General features: G+C 36.7%; 1 protein-coding gene across 1 annotated transcript in view; it reads left to right on the forward strand.

Moving 5' to 3' along the window:
- DOCK2 (dedicator of cytokinesis 2) overlaps positions 1 to 19,889 on the forward strand; it is a 167,752-nt gene that overhangs the window by 122,287 nt on the left and 25,576 nt on the right. The window contains exons 30-34 of the mRNA XM_062003141.1: positions 8 to 86; positions 8,242 to 8,342; positions 8,444 to 8,502; positions 10,002 to 10,150; positions 18,348 to 18,433. Of these exons, the coding sequence (XP_061859125.1) occupies positions 8 to 86; positions 8,242 to 8,342; positions 8,444 to 8,502; positions 10,002 to 10,150; positions 18,348 to 18,433 (474 nt within the window). The remainder of the gene's footprint in view (positions 1 to 7; positions 87 to 8,241; positions 8,343 to 8,443; positions 8,503 to 10,001; positions 10,151 to 18,347; positions 18,434 to 19,889) is intronic.

Raw genomic sequence — 19,889 nt, forward strand, 5'->3', positions numbered from 1 at the left:
TTTTTAGGGTGTTCTTGAGAGCCATCAACAAATTTGCTGAGACAATGAACCAGAAATTTCTGGAGAACATGAATTTTGAAGTTCAAGTAAGTAATTAGGTTTGTTGCCTGAGTCAAGGGTAGTCTGTACAGGTATGATCTTTGTAGTGTGGCAGAGCCTTTTCTGGTGCTTTGTATCAGCATCAAAACAACTGTTGCTTTGAGTGTGGCAGGATGAGGCCATCTTTGATATGACACGAAAGGCATACTTTGATTATTTATGATAAGGCTCACAGACAGAGTATTTTGTTCTGTGATTTTTCTCAGAACTGACAAGATGAAACCTTTTTTTTTCTTAGCCAGCTAAGTATGTTCAGAGAGGCAATCTTTGATGGAATGCATAAAGCCTTTACAATGTCACTTCTACCTATGTAGGGCAGAAAGAGCTTAACTTTTATTCCTAGAGTATTTAGCACTTAGAATTTATTTTTATGTTGAACTTGTAGCCTCCCCTGCTAATTCTATAGTTTTTTCTTCTCCTTTTTGTTTAGTAGTTCTTTCTGAATGAATTTGAAAGTCAGGTGGGCTTTTTGTGTTAGTTTGCTCAATATAATTCTTCATATCTTAACTATGTAGACCTGTATTTTACCACATTTAGCTTGCTTCAGATAAAAATGAAAATGTCTGTAGTTTTCACATTAACTACATTTTAATGAAAATTGAATCACAGTTTGAGAATCAGGATTTGTCACTAAATACTGTGTGTAGTGTAAGAAACTCTAACAAATTATTATACAAAAAAATATTTCACTCTATTTTAACTACAGTTAAATGTTTTTAAGTTCAAAAATGCTCCCTGGTTACAAAAATAGAATCTTTTCGTTAGGTAAGAACTTCCAGATCCTAACTATGGGATTCAGAGAACATTAAGGGCTTTACCTTCTTCTTTTCTTGGGTTTTATATGTTATGGTCAATCTTGCAACTGGCAATCTGGTTTAAGGGAATCTGATTTGATCCCAGTCCTTAAGAGAACATATCTCAGTCACAAATAGCTACAGAGCACTCAGGTAAGTGGTTACATAGAAAGAGCTTAAAAAGTCAACAATAAGAAGAAAGGTAAAACATTCACTTACTACTCAATTACAATAAACTCCAAGTATGAAATGTAGAGCTCTTTTGTAGTTTATTTCATTAACAGGCTTGTACTTTCAAAAGGTGGAACCTGACAAATGTGTGCAATTGTTTTTTGAATCATAGGGAAAGCTGTTTGTTCTGAAAAACTTCAATTTTAAGTAAATATCCCTGCTGGAAACTCTCAGATCCTTGACACATTTATGACATAATCTCTTGATCATTTTTACTACATTACACAATGCATCAGGAACTTTTAAAAACAAATAAAGTAGGTCTGGTGGACATGGGTATGTGTAGGCTATCAGCAGCACACAGATCACTATAAACACTGTGTAGCTGTCAACATTTCATTAAGATGCTCACTGTCTCTTTTAAATGTTAGAACAGCACACTAAACCTGGAACTTTCATTTCAGGTAAGTTTATTGTGGCAAGACTCTGCATTCCAGAATGCTGTCAAACAATCAGGGCCAGTGTAGTTCAGTGCTGAACTTTGTAGTTCAAGGGAATGTAATAACCTTCTTTTGCTTGTCACTTGTCAGATATCTGGAGGCTTTGAGTGAACTAAACAACTTTATAGTAAATTAGTGCTATGTAAAGAATTGTAGTACCCTTATAGTTTCACAAGACACCTAAAAGCACAAGTCAGAGAGATGCTTTACTTTTCTTCCATGAATAAAAGCTCTAAAAATCTTCTGACAGCACTCTAAATGTACCTATTGAAAAGCTGCTGCTGGACTAAAGGTCTGAATAATACAAAGCATGTTGTCTATTTTTCTTAATGAACAATTAAAATCGGATTACTCAATATTAACTACACACATTCAGAACAGTGTTTGCTGAAGATTTTAGTGGTTTTAATGTTCTTCTATTGTTTTTCATATTTAAATTTTCTGAAAAATAAATTAGTGTCTTGCAACCATCCAGATTGTGAAAACTTGGTTATCTAGAAGCATTTAAAGCTAACTTGATCTAGATGGATCTGCTTCTGCAGGGGGGTTGAACTAGATGATCTCTAAAGGTCTCTTCCAACCCCTACCATTCTATGATTCTGTGATTCTAAAAATGTCATTAACCAAAATAAGAAACTTGAGGCTTGCTTCAGTGAACCTTCTTCATTTGCTGAGCATTAACTTTATCCAAATCCTTTCCTGACAAGAATTTTAGCTAACTACTCTAGAGCCTTTTATGGTAAGAATAATCCATGCCTTTCTTAAACATATTACATTATCCTTAAAGTTATCAAATTTTCTTAAAATACCCTGAAATACTGAGACTTGATGGACAGGAACAGAGTGCAAAAGTAAGGAGTGCAAGGAGGAAAACTAAATAATTGCTCTAAGAAAACATTTTTCTTTTGAAGGCATAACTGAAATCATCCCAGTCTGCAGTGTAAATACACTTCTGTTTTGTCCTTTCTGGCTGTGGAAAGTTCAGTCTTGGAGCTGTATTTGTTCTTGTGGACTGAGAATTGTTCTCTAATAACATGGACACATCAAGCTATTTGCTATAGTGCAGGGAAAATTTTCTGTATCATTAGAAAGTGAGCAAATAACAAAAAGGAGAGAGGCAGTATACATATATATTTAATATATATGGCTATAAGCAAACACGAGCAGTGGTTAACTCCATGGAAACGAGAAACTTCTGTACTTTATAAAATCATTTGCTTGACAGTTTCAGTCTCTGGGGTTATTATCCTTTTTAGTTGTAGGTCTTGGTTTTCCTCAGCTGTTCTGGAGTGTTTCTAGTTAATACACAATCAATCAGGCCTTCTTTGTGTAGCTGTTGTAGTGCTTGTATGTTGTTATTATTTTAGCAATTAAGGTACCAGGAGGCTAGTATAAAGTATCTTTTTGTTTAAGCAGCTGCTTTGCAAAAAACTCTGACTCAACTTTGTTTATGTTAGTATTTATTTATCCATTGTTTCATTGTTAGGCTTTTTTGGATACATAATAGTAAATATGTATCAAAGCAAAACATTGAGATGCATTTTCCTTCAAAAGAGAGCAAATATTTGGGATTTCTTTGAGGTACTTACAAAACATTTGGGAGTTTTAGAGAAATGTTTAGAAAAACTGATTCATGAGCAGTGGATGTGCATTTGCAGCTAAGAAAACCAAAGGTATCCTGGGCTATGTCAAAACAACAGGTGGACGGAGAGGTTTCTGCCCCTCTGCTCTTGTGAGTCCTCACCTGCAGTGCTGCATCCAGCTCTGGGGCCCCTAACATGAGGACATGGACCTGTTGGAACAAGTTCAGAGGAGGCTGGGAAGATGATCTGAGGGCTGGAGCAGCTTTCCTATGGAGACAGGCTGAGGAGCTGGAGTTGGCTCCAGGGATATCTTAGAGCAGCCTTCCAGTACCTAAAAGGGATAGCAAGGAAGATGGAGGGAGACTTTTCACGGGTCTGCAGTGATAGGATAAGGACTAAGTGTTTCAAACTTAAAGAAAGGAGATTTAGATGAAGAATCATAAAGAGCTTCTTCTCTTCTTGGTTAGAAGTTCTGAATGTGTCTGATGCTGAGCTTCCACCAATTGCTATTTTTCCCCCACTGATCCTTTTGTTGCTTTATAACATTTATTATCAAATAGTTTGAACTGAATACTAAAGAAACACAGTTATTTTGTTTCCATGTGCAGGCTTATTGAATGGTTTTTGCAATGACTGCAGACCCTATGGAACATGAATGTATTGCTTATTTTTTATGAGAACAAATCCTAGAATCATGGAATGATTTAGACTGGAAGAGACCTTAAAGAACATCTAGTTCTAACCCCCCTGCCATGGGCAGGGACACCTTCCTCTAGTAATTAATCATCTGTTACCTGAGATTATATGCCTGCTGGGAAAGGAGGTGGTTTTCTTAGGATTTTTGTGTTCATTTTGGGGGTTTTTGTATGTTTTGCATGCTGGGTGTGCTGGGATGTACGTCAGTCACTCTCAGGTAACAAGCCGCAGTTAGAGATTGCAGACAGCGGGTGACCTCCGGTGTCATTATACAGCAAAACATAGAGCAAAGAAAGCACTAACTAAAAGGCATTTGTTATAGAATATTTATGGTGGTGCTGATAAAACAAAATTGTTAGTTACAGGACAAATAATTTTATGAAAGAAAAGGCAGTGAATTTTCATTAAGTGATTGATTGACCACGAAGCAAGAATGAATGAGGATCATAATATTCACAGTAGCTGGAGCTTGCAAATGCACACAGTACAAGCAGGGGAAGAACCTTGCATGACACATTAGTGTGTGCTCTTCAGTAGTGAGAAGAAACTGGAATGTGAAGATTTAATATACAGAAATCTGGAGTTTCAATAGGAATTACTGGAATAGGTAAAAAACTTCACTACTTAGCAGTTTACATTCTATGCCTGGCTCTGTATTTGAAATAGATCATAGATTTTCCTTTATATTAGATGTAAATAGAGTTGTGTATTGAAACAGATTGTCTAGAAAGCCCAGGAAATATTTCTCACTTAAAGATTCTAATGAATGGATTCAGTAGACATCTACCTGAGGCAGTTTAGCAGATCTTGCCTTGGGATACAGAGCTGGACTAACTGACCCCTCAGGTTTCCTTCCAGACACAGGTGTTTTGTGTTTACAACTAGAAAAAGTTCACCAAAGTGTAAATCATGTAATTGAGGGTTTGCACCCATGGAAGGTGTAGTAGTTTAAGAATCTTTAGTCAATGAGCATATTGAGATGGTGTAAGGAGATATATTGATGGTGCACAAGAAAATTACAGAAACTAAGTTAAGAAAACAAGTCTGAGGTTATATTTTTTTCTGAAGACCATGGCAATGTATATCTTCAAGGGTCTGTATTATATTAGCATTAGCTAGGTGTTACCTTTGTCTAGGAGAGCAGACTGTTTTCACTCTGTTGTCACTGTCAACTCATGGCTCCACAAGCTTTGGTTTTAGAAATCTTACTCTGCATAGTGTTTCCATTCAGCAGCTGAATCTAACAGCCCTGTAATGCAGTCAGCATCCATTGCCACCCCTAATGCCTCTGAATTCAGTGAAATGACTCTGTTGTGCAACAGTCCTTTTATAACGTTTCTGATTGGAGATGGCAGTTTCTGACATATTAGGGACAGGGAAGAGTGACCAAGTAGAAACCATTTTGCTGTGGCCAGGCATAGCTATCATAGAGTTTCTATTTTGGAAAATACAATGCTATTGATTCTTGTTCCTTCCTACCTTTCCCCTGTGTTAGCAGTATTTTTACAGGGCATTAGAAAGGATTATATTTCTAAATCTGTACTATTATAGTAATTACAATTTCATATTACTCATCTATATTCTTGCCACAGAGTTTTATTATAGAAGACATAGCCCAGATTCTAACACACCAATCCAAATTAAAATGCTTATTCTTGATGTTTTTCCTATCTTCCCTGCATGCACTAGGCACCATTAATAAGTCAGCAGTAATGAAATGTATTTTATCACAAAGAGAACTGTGTAGCTTAATTTTAATTCTAAATCTTTGTTTAGACAAACACCAAAATCAAAAACTTCCCTACATTACAGGTATACAGGGAAAAATAAGCACTGTATCATGGAAAAATGTATGTACAGTAGTGATAGATGTAGGATACCCTTGGAGATGGCTGATGCAGAAGTTAATAGATAATGCAACCATGGGAAAATGTAGTTAGTTGTATTAATTATACAAGCAGGACTAGAAAAGTTATCTTTTTATATATTACATATCATATTGTGCATTTGAAAATTACCAAACTTGACAGTTTAAAGTTCATCTTTGATCCTTTATCAACGTGTAGCTGAGTCTTTCTAGGTGGCTTATGATAAGTGATTGATTTTTTTTGATGTTCATCTGTAAATTTCTTTGGACTTGAACTCATTGCTCATTGGAGTTTGCAATGAGTAATTAATCTCTGGTTACAGAGAAGGGACAGTGTCAGCTCTAGCTGTGTCTCCCACTTCTCTGTCTCTACCTGACATCTCAGCACTGAACTGGTGACAACAAAGAGCAAAGCATGAGCGTCACATGGATCAGATCACAGAGCTCCGGTCCTTTCCTATCCCTGTGCTGCTTCACTTCTGCCCTAGCGCTTCCTACAGAACTGGATGTTCAAATGCAAAATGTGGGAATGTTGTTTTGGGCTTAACAGAAAACAAAACAGATCTCATAAGCACTTTTTTTTTGCATTTTAGAAACCTGTTTCCGTGAACTTTTGTCTTTTTTTTTTACTTTTCAGAAATTACTTTTTCTCACAAGATTTAAAAGTTACTTTTGGTACTTAAAAGCTTGTGAGTCCTTAACTTGAATATACTACTGAAGTGCAAGGATCGTATTTTTTGCAACTGTCATCGGGTACTCTGAGGATGAAGGGAAATGTATGTTGTAAATAAGGACACTGAGTCTTTAGGGTATGTCTCAGAAAACCGTGGCATTGAACTCAGAGCTCTTAAGTGAATAAATAGACCATTAAGTGTAATCATAAAGCTTCATTTTCCTCTTCATAATCTAGAACAATTCAAGAAATTTTCCATTTTAAGGGTGTAATTGACATATGCAAAGTACAGTCCCTACACATCAATAACTACAGCTCCTCAAGAGACTGAAAACTTGAAATTGGTCAAATCAATCTTCATAAATCTTTGATAACGAGGGAAAACAGGCCTTTCTAGGCATAAGTAATATTTATCCTGGGGAAAAAAGGCTCTGAATTAATATGTACTATTAGTACACTGTCAAAAATTAGATATGAACATGATTTAAATGTTTGTATTAAGGGAGGGGGAAAAAAAGGCTTACTAGTGCTCATATTTAAATGTAGCTTCTAATAAGGCTTTGATTGGTTTGGGTGAATTCAGAGCCTCTTTGAGTAGTGTAATATGTAGCAGATTAATAAGTGACTCCAGAGAAATGCTGCTTGAGTCTGTGTATCTGCACAGGGATAACTATGCTCTCTGGGCTGTAAATACTTAAAGACAGAACCACCCTCTGAAGGGCTTTTAAAAGAAGCAAGTCTGCTAAGGAGAGCTTTAGTTGGGCCTCAAAGGGAGGAATAAATTAAATACAGGGTCTTCTTCACATTCTAGAGAACGTTTGAGAATTTTATGTATTGTAGGAAATGTCTGTGGTTTTGTGTTTTTGTGTGTGGGTGTCTATTTCTCCTGGTTATTTGTGTACAAATGAGTTTTTCAGATTATGAAGGACAGAGGTTACAAGTTTTTGATGAAACATTGGATTTCTAGTCTACCTATGATGTGTCCCCAACCTAAGGCTGTATTTCACCATACAAAATGAAGAGCTCTGTTTCCATCCTTTACATTACCACTGTATACCTAAGCTATTGTCCTTCTACCGTCTTGATGATACCTACAACACAATTTTGGGTGCAGCTGCATTTTTAAATGAAGTATCTAATGCCATTACTGAGTGCTTAGAAGCATCTGAAGATAGCAGTTGCTTCCTTGGATTGGTGTTTCCTTGGGAAGCTTCTATTTTCCCTTTCCATCTCTAATGGGAGAGAAAAGTACTTAATTCTGATTGTCTGGAGAACGAGTAATTTGCTTTCAGAAACAAAAGGTGGTGGATTGGACATACAAGGGATTTTCATCTACTCCAAGTACGTGACTCAGTCCTCATTTAGGGATGTATTTTGCCCTTTCTTTCACGTACAGAGCTCTTAACAAAATATATTGAAATTTCACACAAACCATTGTCAGAATCCAAGGAGAAGACAGAAGATGCCTTTTGAAGTAGTTCTCAAATACAGTGTAATTACACTGGATACCTTTAGCTCCAAGACTGTTAAGATCCACTGGTGTGTAATAGTCCGGCACTGGTTCGGGGTTTAATGTCGTTAGATAATGAATTTCATATGAGTCTCTTCTTCTTTTTTTAGCCTTATTTGTTCAGCTGTGCTGTTATTAAGAGGGAATGTCTGGTGGTGGTTATTAAAATTCATCTTTCTTGCCCTTCTGCTAATTGCATAATACTAATGATGTACATCTTTGCATAATATAAAAAACCTCATATTGCTTGCATCATTGGCTTTCATAAATTATTCAGCATTATGCAGAGTTTAATATCATCCCTGCTTTTCTCAAAACTATTATAATTGTCTTATATTCAATTTACAGCTTTGGAACAACTATTTTCATTTGGCTGTGGCTTTTATTACCCAAGATTCACTCCAGCTAGAAAACTTTTCCCATGCAAAATACAACAAAATCCAGAACAAGTAAGCAGAAATGTATACTTCAGCTTATGTCCTAAGTTTTGTAGTCAAATAATGATGAAGATAATGATAGAGAGGCCTTTCCTATTTATTTGTTTTTCTAGATATGGAGACATGAGACGTTTAATTGGCTTTGCTATCCGCGACATGTGGTACAAACTCGGTGAGTAGGAAAATGAACTTGGTTGCAACTGAATCCATGGCATATTGTTTGTTTCATTGCAAAATATCCAACATACTGATCTAGGTGAACCTACTTCTGCAGGGGGGTTGGACTAGATGATCTCTAAAGGTCCCTTCCAACCCCTACCATTCTATGATTCCATGATGTACTTCTGTAACTCTTTCTGCTATTTGAACTTCAAATACATGATGAAACTTGAAATTGAGATGAGATTCTGTTCTACTATTGCTGATTTTCTGTTTCTGAGAGAATTCCCAACTTTCTCTCATGTTTCCAAGATGAAATAGAAATGTCTGAAATGGAGAAGCAGATCTGTTTTTCCTGAGAAGGTCACTGCTCAGTCTGAATCTACGGTTCCAGAGATTAGTAGGCTCAGTTTAGGAATCTGCTTACAGTTGTCTGCCACGTTCTGCCACTGCTCCTTCATGAGTTTCTAACAGAGGCAACAAGAATGTTTTATGAAAATATGTAGTATAAGTGATATTTGAGATATACAATGAGGATAATTATGATGATACCCATCATTGTTCTTGGAGATGCAAGCTGAATGATAAATTCCAGACAGTTAAGCATGAAAAGACTACATTTTGTTAGTTTATTAATAGAGAGAAGACAGAGAAAAAGACCTTTTCAATCATTCTACCTGAGGTCTCTTGGCCACAAGACAGTTCTGAACTTTTGTTCCTATGTTCCACCTCAGTGGAATGCTAAGCACAAGCCCAATAGCATTTCCCCTGTTTCCAGAGGTCCTCAGCTAAAATGCAGTCATTCCATCTAGGAAAACTTGTGTAATCTCTTAGTATCACAAGTTTATATTTTAAGAATAGAATGGAATCTTCTCAGTGCCTGAACTAAAAGTATTTTTTCCAGTGATATTAATATTTTTATTTAAAATGATATTACAATTTTAGCCTTACATATACCCACACCATCCAAAATATGAAGATACTTGAATAAAAAAAATAATGTTTTTCTTTCAGTAAGATTATTTTTTAAATCAGCACCTTCTGATGTATCCAAAAATATGTAGTGAAGAATTTTAAAGAATGTGATACTTTTGCTGTTTAACTGGTGAATTCTTTACTCCGTTTTCAACACAGCCATTAATTTTCTAGTTTGACACCATTGTCCTTTTTAATACAGGTAGGTGTAAAACTGAACTTTTCACTGACATATGTGATTGTTTGTGGTACTGAATTCTGGTACGTGCTTTCAGCTTTTGAGAAGGAGTGACAGAATGTTAAGGGTTGGAAGGGATCTTTGAAGACCATCTAGTCCAACCCCCCTGCCAGAGCAGGACCACCTAGAGTAGGTCACACAGGAATGCATCCAGAATGGAATGACTACATTGTAAGACTTTTTACCAACATAAATTACTTCAATCACTGCTTTAAATGATTGCATGTACTAAATGTTTTCTTTACAAAAGGAGATTTTTCCCTCTCTTCTCAAATACCCAATTTACAATTCTGTTTCAGGCCAGAATAAAATATGCTTTATCCCAGGGATGGTTGGACCCATCTTGGAAATGACTCTTATTCCAGAAGTTGAACTACGAAAAGCCACTATCCCCATTTTCTTTGACATGATGCTGTGTGAATATCAAAGGACAGGAGAATTCAAAAAGGTAATTAAATCCCTCTGTGTGCAAATTCATTACATTTCAGGTGCTCAGCTTATTTCTGATAAATATTTACTGTGCAGGTTTTTCTCCTTACAGAAAGTAAAATCCAAAATATTGACAATAAAAGGAAGAGCTCTTGTGTGAGTGTAGACTCTCCAGAGTGATGTAGTTGGACTGAAGTAAAACTTTTGTCACAATGACAGCAACAAGGCATTGGAACAGAAGCCCAGAGAGGTTGTAGGATCTTTATCAACGTTTTCAAGTTACTACTGAAAAAGGTTCTAAACAACAAGGTGTGACAGTGAAATCTACCCTCAGTTAAGGAGGAAGTAGAATTAAATGACCTCTGGGGATTCTTTCCAAGTGAAATGTTTTTGTTATACTCCTTCCTTCTTACATAGATACTGAGAAGCCAAAACTCACAGTGTTTAATACTGAAAGTCTGACAGAAGTAGCAGTGAATAGTTAATTACATGTTATCAGATTCTCAGGAAACTGTACCTTTTCCATATATTTACCATGAGAAGAATAATCACCGTGAAAAACTGACGTTTCCAAAATGTTTTCCACAGTAATTTTGAAAAGGAAAAGGATTGTTATATTACGAGTGTTAAATATTTGTGGTTGATGCACTAGAAACAAGGATGGTGGGCTAGAACATTTGGGAATGTCATCTAAATGCCCTGCTGCTGCTTGCTGTGTCTACTTGGGCAGTGAGTGTCTGTCATGTCTTTCCTAGCCTCAACATTCTCTGCAAGCATTTTGGGCATGAACTTGACTTAATATGTGTTTGCACAGGGCCTTTCACTGTAAATTTTAAATTGGAGATTCAGACTTTGTAGTTGCACAAATAATTAATTTAGGACAGTCTGTGTATTGATGAGCAGCAAACAAAAGTCTTGATTTTAGACATTCGTAGGGAAGTAAATATAAATATGTCACTCATATACCCAGCTATGTTTAATACTCTAAATCATGTGGGGCATTTCTGTGTCGAGTAACTGTGGAACAAATGAGCAGATGGAATTTCCATTTTGGTCTGTATTCCACAGTACAAAGCTTTTGATTCAAGGCCAAGATGAAAAACCGCTTTGCCTCAGTGCATCTGTTCCCTCCGTGTCCTAATAGTCCTATATTTGCCTTAAAAATGTTTTCCTGCTCTTGGCTTACACTTCATCTCTCAGGAGAGATGCACAGACCAAAAGTCCTGAACACTCATCAGTCATGCTGACCGATTAACAAGAACAATAGCTTAGGAGCCTGGAAGATGCTGACCCTTTAATCACTTTTTATGCTAATATAAATAAGTTTCAGGTGATATGTTTTCAGTGCTGAGGAATGAGGACATGGTTTTTATTGCAGCTTAGAAAGAAGAGACAATTTTTATGTGATGACACTAAAACTATTTTGTAATTGAGCAGTTGAGTCTCACTGGATTCTAACGCTCTGCTTTAGAAACAGATTTAAAATGATTTTAAATCATTTAGTGGTCGAGAATGATGGGAGTTGTTCTGTCTTGTCGTGTCAATGAGGTAATGAAGAGAAATTTCTTCAACTTAATCTGTAAGTTTGTCAATTCTGTTCAGGTTTATAAAAAAATACATTGTGAAGGAAAGGCACAGTAAGAGTTCTTACTTATAATTGTTACCAACAAGGAAATAATATGAATGAAAAATGATTAGACAAACACACACATGTACTTCAACTTCTGCTGGTGGATAGTTTTCATATATAAACTGGTGTTGAATGTTATAAAGATTATTTTCTTGAAGGTTTATTATAACATTTTGAGAATGAGAACATGTTATTTCAAGAGTGCCTGAGGCACTGAGGATCCCAGATTTACATTCAATTAAAACATGATTTTGCTGAACTTGGAAAATAAATAATTAATTTCTAATCTAATTCTCTCTAATGAGAGAGGTGAAAAAAACCACAGCTGTCTTTACTAGTTGAGCCTGTACCAGCGCTGGAACTAGAGCTTGTCTGGTACCTGCCACATGATTTAATCAACTTTGCCAAAAAGATTGAGTTTGTTACCTTGATGTGGTACTGCACTGAGACATTTGCGTGGCAGTGCCACGTTCTGGCCGGACACACGTGTTCTGTTGTGCTGGCTCAAGAGACCGTGTGCTGCTTTATGCACACAACATATATGTACAGTGGGATAGTAAATCATTGAAATTTATGAATCAAGAGTCTTATTTTCTTTCTAAGAAATCTACTATTTCTAGGAACTTAACTAATCCCAAAAAATGCAAAATTCCACCTCAAGGATGATGTACTGTACATACAAATATACATACATTTAACAGAATGGAATATATGTAGGTGTATAACATACTAAAGCATTTTCTTTGTGATTCTTCCTTTTAATTTGGACATATGACTTCACTCAGAAGAAATGTTAAATCAGCTTCTAACTTGAACTGAATTTGTAGGGAGGAAGCCATTAATACCTACTAATATTAACCATTAAGGCTCTGGCTATCATTAGATCGGGGTGCTAAGAATCTTGGAAAGGCAATTTATCCAACTCACATTCAGTATCTGTGGCTAGAATTAGTCCTGCAAATATGTCCCTTTCTCCTTCAAGCATAAAGGGAAACTAGATTCATATGTATGGGGCACACGGTGTTAAAAGAATCCCATCTTCCAAATGTTAATAGCTCATCTTTCCCTGAAAGATCAAGTTAAACGTTTTAGTAAGACTTCCCAAAGAATGATACATCCTCAAGCAAGCTAGTACAATTTATGCTAACTGACAATCTGAGGCTAAAACCTAGAAAAGACTTACTTAAAAAAACCTAATAGAATAAACACACAACAAGAAAAAAAGCCTTAAAAAAAAATTAGCTTTTTGAAGAGTAAATGAAAACATGACTGAAATAAACATGGATTCAAGTTACATTAAGGATTAACTTTGGCTTAGGAAAGATTAATTTATCTGTGTTTATATTTTTGTTCAAATAAGTCATTCTGTTTGTGTTCAGCATTTTCCCTTTAGTGTGTCTCATCGGTTCCACCCGTTGCTGAAACCATCTGGGGAAGTTTTCTACCTCTGCTTTCCTTCCTGACTGTAGCTGGGCTCTATCAGAGAGTGGTATTGACTGCTGGGGTGTTGATGAGTTTATATAAGCCATCGTAGAGGTTAAAGGAGGGAGAGTTGTTTTTTCTTAGTCTACTTGTTGGAGTCTCATATGTTTCTGAGCTAAGTGCTGTGAAGAGTGACTCAATGAGTGAATATAGGTGTTCTCAGCAAGCTCCTCTGGAGCATATGATTTATAATTGCTATAAATACCCATATATCTGAATTTCAGGTTTTGCTATTTTATTGTGCAGAAGGTTTCAGAAGGATCTGAGAAACATCCATTAGCAGACACCAAGTTTGTTAGGCTTGGTGCTTTAGATCCATAAGAGACTTGGTTTGGTACTGAAGCAAGTTCAAATATGTGGAGGTATCTTGGATTTTTTAGATAGATAAGCAATTGTGTTAAAAGCCAAATTGGTACCAGTGACAATTAGGCACATGCTGTTTAAGTTGAGCAATATCCTTTCCAGGGCTTAATTTTGACCCAGATACATTAAAACTCGATTCTATATTTCTTCCAGCTTTTTTATTTGGTTTGATTCAGGGAACTGGCTTTTTTGCAGCTTGTTGAGAAACTTCAGGAAAGATGCTTAGGAAGAGGGTTTTTTGTTCAGATCCAGCATCTGTGAAATTATTGCCTCTTAGAGAAGTAATCAATTCTCTACCTGCTGAATAAGTGTTAGGAAGGATTTAGGAGGTGGATGATTTTTAACTGGTGCTTGACTTGCACTATATGCACAGATCTCTGTCTCTACTTGGTCTGAGAAATATGAAACAGTTGAAATTGCTTCTTCTTTCCTGCCCCTTTAGAGAAGTGTATCTGTATGGCCTAATTTTCTGCACCTAATTTTGGGTGGTTTGTGTCCTAAGCGTAGAAGTTAAGCCACACTAGACACTGTTTCAAAGCTCCTTGACAGGAACAATGGCCCACTTCATCCTTTTGTCTAAAGTGCAGTTTGCAGCATCAGGGTGACCCAGTCAGTCTGAGGTGGGCTGCCTGGCTTCCTGCTGTGCTTCATGAACAGTGGCTGAGTAATCCTGCCAGTTCTTCGGTCTCAGTGAGGAATTGTACTCGCTGCTGGGAGAAGGTGAAATTCTGCAGTGAGTGGGTAGTGAGCATGAAACATCTGTCACTTGTCTTTAAATTTGAATAGAATGTGATTTTTTATTAATTTTTTTTAGGTTGCTCTCAGAGATAAATCTCAGGATGTTTAAATAAAGGGTTTTATATATTTTGTAGCCGATAAATCCTTTTCTTTAAGAAATTGTGTTAATATAGTTGCACTTCGTGCTTTGAGGGACAAAATCATTTGGTTGGTTTATACTGTGGAGTAACTTTGATCTTTGACATTTGCTGTCCTGTTCAGCTGCATCTCAGGACAGAATGAAGGATACCAAATATTCTGGAGACTGCTTGAGAGTGCTTGGCCTTGGTTTTTGAAAAATACTGACTGATTTTTCTGGGTAGAGAATTTTGATCTACTTGAAGCAAGTACATGTAGTAATGTGTCTTCAGTTATAATGTCATGTTCTCTGCCACTGAGGGAAATGTCCCTTCCAAAACATTAGTCTGAAGAAACATATGACCTACTTGGTGTTCTAAGGGGAAGAACTGTTTTCTTATCTGTAGCCTTGGGCTTGGTTTCTTCAGCTCAGGGCTAAACTTTCTAATGAGGATATATTTAGGTAAGGCAAATCATCTTGCTTTACAGTTACCTGATAGTATTGCCTATAAAATACTAAAGTAATCACTCTACCATGAAAGACTTTCAGTTCTCTGACGGGATGATCTGGATCCCAGTCTGCCAATGCTCTCAATTACACAGAAGGACTCCAGAGAAAAATCAGAATTACTCAGGCACTGAAAATAGGGTGAAATATTTTTGTGAAAGAAAGGTGAAAATTTGGTGTGTGAGCACAATAGTGAATTGTGACATTTTTACAGTGCTTGTAGTAGCTGTATCTGTGTGTAGAGCAACAAAGCTTTATTCCAACGTAGATCTCCTAGTTTTCTAAAGCTTATTCTGTGTTAATGGCTTGTCCAGAACATTGTGGTATATGTTTCCTACCTCTTCCTGACAATACTATGCTAAGATTTCTTTTATCTGGAGCTAGATCTTACTAGGACACACAGTTTAACATCTGGAAAAGTCTCTTTTAGACTTGCTTCTTGCTTCTCTCAAATGCCATCTTCTCTGTCCTTACCCGTCTCCTTATCTGCACCCTTCTGCGTGCTTCTCTCAGTAGAGTGCATGCTTTCCCTCAGAGCACAACTGGTCTTTCGAGTGTGTCTCCTGCTGACTCATAGGGCAAGGGAGCAGGCAATGCAAATAAGCAGTTATTCCTCTTGACTACCTCGGCACACTGTAAGTAACAGTGTGAAACTTTCAGTATATATGAATATGAACATAATTTTTGCTACACTTGAGTAGTTTATTGAAAGACTTTAGTAGAAAACTTGTGATGAGGGGATGGAGATGTGTTGTGACTGCATAAAGAAGACATTGACAGACACATTAAGAAAGTTTAAATAAATATTTTCAGTTCTCTAACTGTGCAGATGGTTTACAAAACTGTATCAAGTTTGCTCATAAGACAATATCTGAACATGAGACAACTAGTTGGAGGAGAATAAAGAATGCTTATAGATGCACTAAGACTTTGAGATTCATGTGACACTTCCCTTCAGAAAGCAAACTCAAATGAAATGGAAGCTTAGTGGAAGTGTTTGTTGAATGAACAAACATTGAACAAACAAATACTGATGAATCTTGGAATGCTTTTATAAACTCTATGTCCAAAAAGAAGTGTCAAAGAATGAAGAATCCAAAGAAATGATCACGTAAGAGGCCTAGAATAGAAGCAACGAATGTATTCTGTAAAGGCTGAGCGCAGGACACGGTCAAGCTGATGCGGGGCACCAGAGAGTGTGCAAAACATTCCTGTTGTGGCTGGAGCTAAAGACTGGTTCATAAAAGAATGACTTTGCCTTGAAGGACATTTCTACTGCTGATGTGTATCTATTTGTGCTGAGTTTCCAACCTGCAGGTGCAAAAGGATACCTGCTTCTTCACAAAGTAATATTTGAAGCTTGGGAAAAAATATGCTAATGAACTGGCTGCCCTTTAGTGATTTTTTTCTCTAACCATCTTAAAACCTTCAGCATTTTAGTATGAATACTTCTTTCTGCTAAACCTACTGAAAGAAATTCTTTTCCGCCATGCAATATTTTTAAATGGCATTCATTTGAATTAATTTTCTGGTTTCTGAGATCGATATGTCAATCGACTTGTTTTAAAACGTGTTCTTTTTCAAGAACTTGTTTGTTTCAGATCATGTCTGAAGGATAACAATAGGCTAGCACACCCAGTTCAAATTGTCTGATTCTACACTGGACATGATTCATGGGGCTATACTGGAACCATCTCTCTGTAAATTTGCAACTGACTAAAGTTACTCTTTAAAAAAAAACCCACAATTTCACTGGTATTTTGGATTTTGTATTGAGAAAAAACAAACAAAACAATTTGTCTCCTGTATTTTTGGGTATGGCACACAGGTATCAGCTACTTGAGGACACTGCTCTAACATGCAAATCTTAATGCTTTAAGATGCTTGGAAAGGGGCAGGGGAAGATGGGGACAACAGGCAGAGACAACATGGGACCCAAACAAACCTTATTACAAATTCTGATCTCAACATATTAGATTGGATTGATGCTTTCAAACTGATAAAGCAATTCCCTGTGTATAACATATTCCAAAGGCTTTGAAATGACCAATTGCAATTGGTTATTTATATCACAATAACAAAGTAACATTTAAAAGAGGCTCCATATAATTGAGATATGATCCTGCCAATTGATGGGTTAAGATATAATCCTACATGCACTTCCATTTCTTTAAGAGGTAATGGTATATTACTGTGATATACTCCCTACAAATTCTCCTGAGATGTTGCTGGAGTTTATTACACTTTAAAGACATCTGGCTACTGTCATTGAAAATTTGCATGCATATTTGTAACAACAGTTTTGCAGGTTCACATTAGTATTCCCAGATAACCTTTTCTTTGCAAACTTTGAAAATTGGCTTTATCTTTTTCTGAGTGGTGTGAGATATTGTTGCCATGCTTAACGATGTAAAACTACCTCAGGAGTATATGAGAGATTGTTACAGGATGTGACAGGAATGGCAAATAAATAACATAGATAACACCTGCAGATACCCAGCTCCCAGAAATTTATGATAGGAATGACTGAGCCCAGTAGTTAGTTTGACGTTTCAAGGGTGACTCTGCAGATTGGGATGGAGTGCTGCTCTGTAAGATGAGTTTGGGATAAAAGGAACCTAGAAGCTTTGGTGTTTTAAGAATTAGCTGATTAGTGATACCTAACAAGGTGTGACTAGTGGAAAAATATTAATATCTCTTCTCTTTGTATGCACACAGGCTGCATAGACACCTTTTCAGTGCAGAGAGGGGAAAAAAGGTGCTTTTGATCTAGGTGAACATGCTTCTGCAGGGGAGTTGGACTAGATGATCTCTAAAGGTCCCTTCCAACCCCTACCATTCTATGATTCACCTGGCAGGGAGAGAAATAAGGCTTCTGAAGTCTTCAAATGAAGTGGTGTCATAAATGCAAAGTAACATTGAAGAAATGATACAGTAGAGGGTAAAGGATTGTGTTTAACTACAAAATATACCTTGTTTGCTGTCTTGTTTATATGTCACAGTTTCCTAATTAGGGTCTAGGTAGACCTAAGAAGTAGCAGTTAAATGAGGTATTGCATACTGTAGGACTGCTCATGTTTAATCTGAATGAAAGTGATTGTACTTACTCTGAAATCCTGCATTTCAAATTAGAGCTATTCTATGAAAACCCACAAAACAAACTGTAAGCCCATTCCCTTGGGTTATTTTATTAGGTTGTACTAAGAAACAAATATCTGGAGATAGTCAGGTGTGCATTATTCAACTGGAATATGATGATGCATTTAACTCTTGGGAATACGTGACGGAAGTGTACAAAGCTATTCTTTTGATGCTGTACTGAAAGGCATTTGACCTCTGGACATCTGCTCAGCAGCTTGATTTTTCTTTCTTTATTAGTTTGAAAATGAAATCATCTTGAAGTTGGATCATGAAGTGGAAGGAGGACGAGGGGATGAACACTACATGCAGTTGTTTGAGTCTATGTGAGTAGTGCATGAGAACAGATGCCTTCAGAATGTGATTTCATCATATTGTTCCCACTTCTCAAGTTGGTAACCTCACTCACTTAAAACTAAAAGAGAATCTTAGCAGCTTTTCTTAATGAAGTGATTGGAAATAACGCTGTTTCAGTAAACCTCGTTTGGATTGTAGCTTTGCTTACTGAAGCTGTTTTCCTGGGTGCTGTTCAATATTTTGTGCTCCAGTGAAACGATGAAGACATTATAGCTAACCTGCCTTTCTCTATCCAACTTTCAAGCCAAGATAATGAAATATTTGCCCCACTTTTTAATCATTCCCTATTTTTCTTTATAACTTTTCTTGGTTTTAATACAAAGAAGGTCTTTTAAATTGTCCTACTTTTCTCAATTCCTTGAGTGGACTCTAAGAGATTAATCTCCCAAACTTCCATTAGATGACTCTCCTGGAAGGAGAATGTTTCTAAGTGCTACAGTTTAATGAAAATACTTCTATTTCTATCTTTCTAACAATCCCAAAGCCTGATACAGCATCTCCTCCTCTTCCTGGCCATGCACATTCAGTTTTATTCTCACACTTAATAGCTGTGTCTTTGCTTCTGGCAGGTTGTGTGTGTGATGTATTGGACAGTGGAGGAACCCTTGTGCCTTCCTCTGAGAATTTGTTCCAAGCTTTGTGCCTCAGACTGTAACAGTGAGAAAGTACATCACTCATCACATGCTTTCTCAAGCACTGATAACCTAACGGTGGTTCAGTAGAAAAATGCTGGGGGGTAGCAGTCTTTGCAAGGTCACATCCTATCCAAGATGAAACATGAAATCTTTGCATATACCACATGGAAAAAACCTGCTTTCAGTGAAAATGTGATTTTGTAAAAAATACTGAATTATAGGATCAAACAATAATACATCAATAATATGTAATTATGTTCTAATTAAATAGGATGATTTTAAAGAAACACCATTTAAATCAAAGATGCTTTATATGTTTGCTGTGTTAGTTGTGGTCAGCTGTGAAGAGACAGCCTGGATGCTGTGGAGCACTGCTCAGCAGTAGCTAAATGACTGCTGTGTTACCAAGACCTTGCTGGCTACTAGGACACAGCACTGTGAGGGCTGCTATGGGGGAAATTAACTAAGTTGATTGTTTGGCTTTGCTAAGGGCTAGTTGCTCTGGTGAAGTCTTGTTAGTGAATGACTTCTTTGGCTTATAACTGTAATTTCTGTTAGTTTCAACTTTCACCTCACACACAATTGTACAAAGAGGAAACCAAATCATTGTTGTGTTTCATGCTGTATGCTAACAGAGCAAAGGAAGGCGTAGTATTTCTTGCAGTAATAGGGCATTCCAGAGACTTGAGTTTGTTACACCACATATGCAGGTTGCTCCATTCTGAAATTGTAGGTACATCTTTGAAATTGAAGTCATTTTCAGACAGGAAAATGTTTCCTTTTTTTGTTG

The sequence above is a fragment of the Colius striatus genome, chromosome 9, assembly GCF_028858725.1.
Source record: "Colius striatus isolate bColStr4 chromosome 9, bColStr4.1.hap1, whole genome shotgun sequence".
Taxonomy (NCBI): Eukaryota; Metazoa; Chordata; class Aves; order Coliiformes; family Coliidae; genus Colius; species Colius striatus.